The sequence below is a fragment of the Cynara cardunculus genome, unplaced genomic scaffold (genome assembly GCF_001531365.2).
Source record: "Cynara cardunculus var. scolymus isolate 2C unplaced genomic scaffold, CcrdV1 Un_Scaffold_2623, whole genome shotgun sequence".
Classification (NCBI taxonomy): Eukaryota; Viridiplantae; Streptophyta; class Magnoliopsida; order Asterales; family Asteraceae; genus Cynara; species Cynara cardunculus.
In genome coordinates this window covers 44602-54549 of record NW_020201162.1, presented here as the reverse complement: position 1 = coordinate 54549, position 9948 = coordinate 44602, and the positions used below count along the sequence as shown (strand labels likewise).

The 9948-nt window shown below is 36.1% G+C and overlaps 1 protein-coding gene across 1 annotated transcript in view; it reads right to left on the bottom strand.

Annotated features, from left to right (window-relative positions):
• Positions 1-2129: 2129 nt before the first annotated feature.
• LOC112503155 (branched-chain amino acid aminotransferase 2, chloroplastic-like) overlaps positions 2130-9948 on the bottom strand; it is a 51473-nt gene continuing 43654 nt past the window's right edge. Inside the window, exons 6-10 of the mRNA XM_025107223.1 lie at positions 7644-7742; positions 7433-7549; positions 6617-6712; positions 3421-3533; positions 2130-2717 (exon numbers count right to left, since the gene is read on the bottom strand). Coding sequence (XP_024962991.1) covers positions 2600-2717; positions 3421-3533; positions 6617-6712; positions 7433-7549; positions 7644-7742 — 543 coding nt within the window. The 3' untranslated portion in view covers positions 2130-2599. The remainder of the gene's footprint in view (positions 2718-3420; positions 3534-6616; positions 6713-7432; positions 7550-7643; positions 7743-9948) is intronic.

Below are 9948 nucleotides of genomic sequence, written 5' to 3'. Positions count from 1 at the left end.
AGGATAAGAGAGAGGTTTTTTTTTTGTAATTGATGATCCATGATATATTTCACTTTGAATGTTAATATATTTTTACGTTCACCGTATTTCCGCTGTTTCAAATGTTTCCAGCTTACTTATTTAAGTTTGGTTATATATCGAAACGGGTAAGACCTTGCAAAAAATGGTTTGTTTGTTTTTTTTTTCCTTTAAAAAAGAAAGTGGGGTGTTATGGAATATGCCACATGGAGTCCTTAAACATAGCCACATATAAAATCTTAAATGCCAACACTTGAAGACATTAGAGCTTTTAACTTCCAGCAACACTTATCCTTATTGGTCGATGTTGTCAATGCTTTCTGCACCAAAACTGGAGAAGTTATTTGGGCTTGGGGTGTTATAAATGGAATTGGCTATGTATTCAAAGATATTGGTGGCCCATCTGAGGTAAAGCTAGAAGATAAGCAAGCTTACGACATCTTAGTTGTGGGCTGCGTTCAACTTCAAAGCCACCTGTGGTTATCTAAAGAACAAGGGAAGGTAAGGGACCTATGAAGAAAGGTGTATACGCTAAAAATCACACCAAGTAATTTGAGGTTTGAATTGTGGACCTTAAACCACTACAGGTTGTTGAGCCTTCAAAATAAACTACGATAAATAACATAAGAAAACCGAAATATAAATGAGACAAATGATTTTGGTGACGCGGAATAGTGGCATAAAAAACGATGGATGTCAACCAGGGACGTCGTCCAAAATAACATCGACTATTATTACAAAAGGTAGTTAAAAAGAAGTGTCGTGGATAAACTAAAGCAATTGTTTCGGATAGCCAGAATATTCTTTTAGAGGACTTTTAGGTATATTCAGTTGTGATTGGTGTGTCTCTTAGGATGCCTTGGATCATTTTTATAGGCCGCCTTTGTAACAACCGACTTAAATTGTAATAACTTTAGTAGCGGTCATGTCTTGAATGTTGGTTTGAAGCATTGGTGAGTCAAATCTTCAGTTACATATAGGACTGCGACAAATGAGAAAAGCTAAGGGTTGTCGAAGATAATTAAGCATTATTGTGAGTCGTGTAGTGAAATTACAACGATCTTTACTTGGGCAATCAATAGTCGAGGATATCAGCATCGACCGATCGTAGAAGATATCACCGTCGGAGATGGTATCCTCGATACCCAAACGCTAAAGATAAACTACTCAAGCAATGCCTTTATGATGAAGGTAATAAACAACCAATGAAGAAATCTCGAGTAGATGAGTTGGGTGCAAGTTTTGGCTCATTAGAAAGAAAGAAGAGAAAAAGAAAGAAGAGCAAAAGAGAGCATTGTAAGAAGGCACTTGTGAGAAGACTGTGAAAGAAATTGCTTTTGATATATGACATAGCTTCAAAGACAACTTCCATAATGGTGTTCACCCTGCCAAGTTCATCTAACCGTATGGATCAGAATGCAAACAAGTCACAGAGAAAATATTAGTATATAGTTACAAGAACACGCTGATGAAGCTAATTCTGCCAAACCTCATTCCCCGATGGCTCAGAGATAGATTTTGATGCCACTATTCCTCCTTTCAAGAAAGGAAAGCTTCACCTGTTATGATTTTTCTCAAGAAGCAAAGAGATAGTTGATGATTGGTCTAACCGTTGGATGGCACTCAAAGACATACTCTGTTTGGATTAGACGTTAAAGATCAAATAACATGTAAAGCAAACAAGCGATTGTTGACAGAAAATACCTCGATAATGAATGTCCACTAGTAGAAAGTAAAGGGCATCATCACCGTGTACAATGAAATGTCACTAACAAGTATAAAAATTTAGAGAGATGAAGAGATGATTGCTAAAACGGGTGATTAGATGATGTTCTGCTTGAGTTTCTAGTTGGGTTTTCTTTCTCCTTTATGGTGGTTACGCTCTGATATCCCGGGGATAAACAAATCATAATCCCAACTGCGGGCTTGACCTGAGCATGCCTTATTGTCGCCATCCCTACTCGGAGACATGGTCTATAACGTTGTTCTCCATATGTTTGTGCTATAAGATGTGCGGACTACCCCTGTCACTCTTGGTGTCGTCACTAGGTGCGGGTTTTGTTGCAACAATAATAGATGTATTGATTTTTAATTCTCATTCCACAATAGGTTATAAAGCGATGGTCAGCACATGTACACAACTAATATATGTAAACATGACCCTTAAGTATGTATAATCGGAGACCCATAATTGTCTAACGGCATTGCAAGAAGCCTTGTAAAATATGGAGGCAGAGTTCCAATTGTAGATCCTGTGGCAATGCCAAGTGTACCCACAAATGTGTTTGTAGTCAAATCGCCCACAAACTTCCCTCAAGGTAACTTGTCAGGCGTCAACTCCAAGGCCCATGGAATTAGTCGAATCTTGCTCCAACACCCACAGTGCCAACACTCTAGCCCTACTATTTTCAAACAAGATACACATTTTAAACATCACGGTCATTGTTTCCATTGACCATTCTTTTGCTCTTCGAGGCATAACAATGAATGGTGTAATTTTACAATCAAAACATCCACCCAAAAACCATCTTTTGAGAGAGCAAAATACTACAAACCAAGGCACAGCCAAACAGAGAAGGAGCTACTTGATTTCTATTACCCAACCCATCTTGTCCTCGCTCAGACCCATCTGTAGACGTGTCAGTGCAGTATAGAGTTGTTGTGACACAAGCCCTACACCACTGCCCCCGTAAGACACACTGCATATGCAGATAAAATCCATTGAACCATCAAAGTTGTCGCTGATTAATAATGTCTTGCAGAATGTATAAACCAGTTAACACTCAGGTGGCTATGTTTGGCAAACTTGCTTATAAGCTAGTTATTAGTTGAAAAGCTAGTTGGCGGCCAATAAATAAGCTAGTTGTTAGTTGATTAACTATATGACGAGCTAAATTGGTATGTTTGAAAATTACTCAATTCTAACATATAAGGGGCATAATTGGAAGGAAAGAAGTGGAAAAGGCCCTAGAGGCTTATTAAAAAGCCATCTGAAATAACTTTTATAAAAGCTAGCTTCTGGCTTATCAAACGAGGCTTTTTTCAATAAGCACAAAATAAGCTAGCTTATGTTGCCAAACATGAGCTGAGTTGATCAATGTTTAACTTTTGCGAGTTCTTGGAATGAATAGAAGGGTGATCGTAAAATACCAAAAGGAGTTATTCATATTCCCAAACTTTTCTGGTTCACCCCAACATTCCCCATTTTGGGCATTAAAAGATATTTTTGGCTGGTAATTATAAGATATTCCCTTCATTCTTCCTCTATGTTGTTTACGGAATCTTCTCTAATGCATCAACACTCCTCTTAGCATGAGTAACCTTTCCAATTGATTCAAATTTAAACCTCAATGACTATACCAGTCAAAAAGTATATCTCCAAAGTGGTAACCAAGGGTTCACCTTTTGCCAAGATATGTTATGCTGCCAACAGGGGATACCACCACTGCGGTTCCTGTACAAAAAACTTCATCTGCATCAAGCAACTCATCCACTGTTACAGCTTTTTCCTCAACCTGCAAAATACCAAATTAGTGAGGTTAAAGATGGCTAACTCCTACTAACTTCATGCTTGAGACAAGCCACAAACTTCGTGCACCGTGTAGTTTCAGTCAATTTGTATTATATATGCAACCAAATTAGCTTTGAGAAATTACGAAGTCACCAGACCAAAACCTTGGATGTTCAGTGTCCTTGGTTTTTATTAGGTGCTTTGGACCACCCCTGTGGATCTTACACACCCTCATACAACGTCAATATAGTCCAAAAATATATTTCAATGAAAACCAATTCAATGATTTTGTATTTCAACCATAGAAAAAACCCATGCAAAATAAAACAAAAAAATCGAAGTTTCAGCTATAACATGTGTTTGTGTGTCTAAGGACGAGCGAAAGGCATCTTCTTTATTGGTAGAACAAAACGGCAAGATCGAGATTATTCGACACCAACTATATGCTACCAGGCTCCTTGATTTAGTAGTCCATCCCATGTTGATCTTACCTAAATGAGAGTCAAGCTTTACTAAAAATTGTGAGGGTGTTCTGTTCCATTAGTTTATTGTACACATATGCAAGCAATGGACATGGTTTGACTGCAGGTGTTGAAAATTTAGCCATTGTCAGAGTCCAGACATGCCTAACCTGTAGCATCATGAATAGAGGCATGAATGCATGATACCAAACTTGGAGACGCATCTCAAGTTAACTCCTGCTCCATACCAGATCTGGGTCATTGCCGAGAACCTGGTGATGCTACCCTAATCTGCTATGAATTCTTCTTACGATCAGCATTACTGTTATTGAGCAAGACCTCGTAACAATCTACATCATAGGGGGCCTATATAGGGGCATAGGGTGCATGGGCCGCCGCTTCAGAATCCTGTCGTAGTGGAAAAGTGTACATTACTGAACGGTGCTACTATACTGCTTGAGTGTGTGCCCTTATATTTATTAAATTTAAGATAATGAACGAGGTTTCTTTTGGCTGAGTTGGTCTTGGGCGCCGAAATAGGGTTTTCAGAATTTTTGGTTGAGAGGGCATGGGTACAAGTCCCCCATTCAGCAAGTTTTTAGAATTTTAGCTTTAAATTCTTCGCTTGTATACATTTTGTAAAGAAATTGGTGGAAAGCAGCAAGGAAAGGGCTCGAACCCTTGACCTTCCCTTTACAAGGGAAGGACCAACCAATTAATCTACCATGTGTTACATGAATTCTTTTATGGCTTTCCCTCTTATGATGAAACGGTGCAACAGATTGAAAATTTCCTAGGTCCGCCTCTGCTGTAAATAGTTTCGTTTTTATTTTTGCTGTTACTACAATCCGTTACTGAACTGCTGTCTGGTAATTCTGTTCTTAATTATGTTGAATCTGCTCATTTCTGCTACTTCAGAACATTATGTTTTGATTTGTTTAGAAAATGAACAATTTTCTGATTTTGTATGGCTGTCCTAAACCCGCAAATGTTGTGATTTTCTGATCATTCACAAGCTGAATTGTGGCTAGATTGTGATTTAAAATTCCCACTCTGTTGTACCTCATCGACTTTCCAACTCCAAACATTTAAGCCCAAAACCTCTATTTGCATGTATTTCTTTTTACCCAAACACCTAAAATTGAAAAATCATTCACAAAAATGACTTGATCTAATGGCCATGCTTTCGCTTCTTACACTTGAATAATTTCTGTCAAGGCAAATGTGCAAACAAGCAAATGTAATTTTATGAATTCAACACGTTAGTGACTCTTCCTTCAGCACCCAAAAAAACATTTGCAAAGGGTTTACATAACTTCAGCTAAATCAAACGTTATATATCTTGATATAGATTTGTACTTCATTTTTCCACTTCAATGATTAACGTTTCTCAAAACTATATGCGAGTGTAGTCAGTCAGCTTATGACTAATCCAAGGGTCCTCAAAGGAGATGTATCTTATATTCCAATCAAGGGCATTGCAAAATTTGATGCATTCACAAGGGATATGTCCAAATCATTGTGTTATTCTATGCAGGCTGACAGGAGGCACAATCACACAAAGATCAACTACAGATATCATCTATGAAGAGTAAAAAGCGATGTATTCTGCTGAGTCCAAGTATCGAGCTATGGCCGAAATCATATGATGATACCCTTGCTGATAGGGAACCAAACACAGAGGTAGCTTGTCTCATCATTCATGACCGCATTCTGGGAGCTACATTTTCTCTACCATATTCAGCTTGTGCACATCACGAATACATATCAGCTCAGGAATATTCCGACATTGCCATTATGAAAACTTCACACTGATTTCATATGCACATAGAAATTTATGCTCCAACTTAAGTAGTCTTAATACATTTGGATGTGATTTAGGCATGGTTTAGTTTGACACGATTGATCTTCTTTCCTTTTATTCCACCATGACGTACTAGATATATATATTGAGTTTTTCCCTCATAACACAACATGGTCTTTAAAAGGCACCCGAGGTGCGCCCCTAGGTGAGGCAGTGGAAAACCGAATCTGAGGTGGCACCCCTTCTAGGTTAGTTGAGGCGTATGCCTCGGTCACTATGGCGGGACTCGAGGCGCCTAAGGCAGGGATGAGGCGTAAGTTAGAAATTAGGGTTTAAAAGTTGATTTACCAATTTTTACATTTTAGAAAATAAGCCTATCTTGCTACTCTTAAGTCATCTTCTCCTACTCTCTTGCTGCTTGTAGTTCTCGTTCATATTCTCCAGTCTCCCACTTTGAAGAGCATCCAGTAAGGTTCTCTTTGTTTGTATATGTATTATATATTTTTAATAAATATTAAAAATGAAATTTCTAATAATTGAAAACTAATTTACAACTATTAATACATACATACACATATTTTACTTAATTTAGTTTTCCACCTCAGGGCGTTGGGGAAAACACCTCGAGGCCCGATTCCGTTTTTTAAACCTGTAACACATAATGTTATAATCCTAATGAATTCAGACTCATTGTTTTCAGATCATTGTCTAAACATGATTAGAAGGCATCAAGAATGTGAAAACTTCTGTCACAAATACGAAATCATATTTCATTTTAATTTTATTTGTAGTATTTCAATGAACAGTAGCTAATATAAATACCTGGAATCCTTGGCTACGAGCCACATCAATTATACTCTTTCGTGTAATACCAGGTAGGATGGTTCCTTTTATGGCAGGAGTAGATATATTGTTGCCCTGTAAAGCATATTTTGATACAATATTATAAATTTTAAAGTACCACAATTATAGAAGTGGAAAATATCATGTCAAGAGACACAAACATGTATTTCATCAGTCATTAAGAAGTCTACATTTAACCTTTAAGTGTCAAATGAGATAGTTTTTAGTTTAAGACCTAACAATTTGAAGAGTAAAACCACAACATCAATGCAACTTATGGTTAGACATAATTTTATTGAAGTATTTGACTATCAGTCAAATATTTAAAAATACCTCCAATAATAACAAATAGATGAATCTTTAAGACAAGAATGAAGGATATATATAATTTGTAATAATTAAGAATGGGCAAGAGGATTAACTTAAACTTGAAATTTGCCAAAAAGAAAGTGTTCCATGTTGTTACACTTATTTTGTGATACAAGGGTCTTATATTTAAAATGCAACAATGTATTTTGTGAAATTAAAACATTCTGTAATAAAAAAAGTAAAGCCATCAATGGCAATTTTAAACTTGAAAGTCAAAAGGGTTGAATTCCAAAATAAAAAATGGAGTCCTTTTTTCAGTTTGGGATGCGTTACCAGCAAAATTTACAGGGAGAAGAAAAATACAACATAGAACTTGCACCAAGAGAGCACCACAGAACAGAAACAAATAGGAGACGCTATAAAGAAATTAAATAGATACCAAGGACACCCATAATAAAATCAAAAGTGATGAACATGATGATATACCTTTACAACAAATACATTACAAGAAGAAACCTCTTCCAAATACTTCTTGTGCACACTATCAAGATACAAAACATCAGAATAGCCTCTAGCTTTTGCAGCACTTTGAGCCTTCAAAACCTACAAAACATAGCAAAACATCCAAGTTTCCTTTTTATTTTATTGAAAATGAAAAAAGGAGAAAGAACTTAGCAACTAAAGCTTAAGTGCTTACCGCAGCATAGTTTCCAATTGTCTTTACACTTCCAGTACCTCCAGGGGATGCTCGATGCATTGCGGTCTCAACAATCAAATTTATTGGTGATAAACCTTCCTAGCATCAGATATGTAGTGATATGTTCATGAGATGAAGTAATATAAATCTGATATCTTTTAAGGCATGATTATATATATATATATATATAGAGAGAGAGAGAGAGAGAGGAGCGATCAAATGCAAACCACCCAATTTGTATAAACCGTGCAAACCACCCAATTTGTACAAACCGTACAAACCACACTCATCCGTCAATTTCATTGTTTAATCTTATGAAATTTTTTCATGAAATTGTTTAATCTCGTGAAATTTTTTCATGAAATTGTTTAATCTTGTGAAATTGTTTCATATAATATTTTTTTTCCATGAAGTTTCATATATGGTAATGAAATTGTTTCACATAATACTTAATGAAATTTTAATGAAATTGTTTCATGTATTTCTCTAAAATTAAAATAATGAAGATGATAATATCCATGATTAACACCCTCCACAATAAAAATGATTAATCAACCTCTCATAATTACAAAAAACTGAACAAAATGAAAAATTATGATTGGCTGACTGAGGTTTGTATGGTTTGTACAAATAACGTAGTTCACAAAGTAAACCTCCACTATATATATATATATATATATATATATATATAACTAAGAAATAAATTTTAAGGAAATCATACTACTACTAGTAACTACCAATATGTGAAACCACACTAAACTGGCCTAGTAAATCCCACTCAAACGTAGTCATGGAGTGAGATGTAGGCAGACTTGATGTGACAATCCAGCATTTTGAGATTTCAGGTTAGTACCTTATTTCAGGGTCTTTATTGAAAACTAAGTCTTTCTAGGATTTAGCTTCGATGATTAGAGATCATCTTGCTTAATTCCCAAGATTAGTTTGTTAGATCACGTTTCGGTGGGTAGCTAACCAAGTTAGTTTACGCAATGCCAAATAGTCTTGAAATGTTTCATTTAAATAAAGTCGATATTTAAGTTCCATTCTTTTATATTTAGTTGCCAATTAATTTTAAAAGGGTGGAGTTTTTAAAATCTTTTGTCAATTTAATTTGCTTGGTTAAATTAGTGGGGTTTTATTATTTAGAAAAATAAAAATATCTTGGGTTTGGGCCTTTAGAGGCCAGCCCATTTCTTCTCAAAAAGCCCCATATAAATACCCCTCTTCTTTTGGAAAATCTTCATTCTCCAAATTCCAGYTTTATGTTTTCTCTCTAACGCCATCACCTTCCAGCCGGTTCCAATTKTATTGCAAAACTCAAGGTTTTGCTGTCCTTAAGAGCTTGTTCGAAAGCTTCTGTTCAGAGAAGTTATGTTTTAGAGCTATTCTATTTTCTTAATAGTCCGAAAGTTTTTTTATCCGTCTCCCTTCTCCATACTTTAAGTAAAATTTATGGGATTTAAAGAGGAGAGATTATTCATCAAAGACCTGCATATGTCTTCGTTGAGATGATAATMTGTGACCCATGTTCTTGAATCTCTAGGAAGAAGGAGAGAATCTTTGTATGTGAGGACTAATCATATTTTCGGGTGATAGACCTTGCATGTATCTTTAAACCGGATTTCTCATCTTGTAAACTCGTTGGAATCGGAAATTATTTGTCTTCTGGAGTTAGTTCGAAGATGATGATTTTGTGTTAGAATTTAAACTCTTGAAAATATTGAGCTTGAGACCCCTCCCCATTATTGCTACCATTCTTGGTGCATGCAATTGGTGTTGGAGGCGTGTGGCTCAAGGTTGTAGAGTTCTTGGAAAGAGTTTTAAACCCACTCAAAATATCTTGATTTTGGTAATTGGCGGCTGTCATTATTGTTTTAGGATGACTTTTGATGATGTCATTAAGTGGTTTTTGGAAGGTTCCTCTTTAATAAATAATTAAATCGGCTTTATTTTATGAAAACACTTGATGGCTTGGCGTTGAAAACAACTGTGCTCTACCTTAGGCAAGAAACTGTTAAGTAATTTAGCGCTGGTTGGTCTATCAGGAAGTGCGAGCGAGCATAGCAAGTCCTTAAGGAATCATTCGGATAATCGCAAAACAGGTGAGTTCTCACGGCCCCACTTTTAATGCTTTTTATATTTTCTGGGGGAAAAGCATGATATTGAGCAAACTTTGCATGTTTATATACTGAAATATTGGAACTAAAGAACTGTTTAGTCGATGCTTTGCTTGGAACCTCTTGGGCTAAGGAACTGCTTAGTCAAGTTTTACTTGGAACCTCTTGGGCTAAGGAACTGCTTAGTC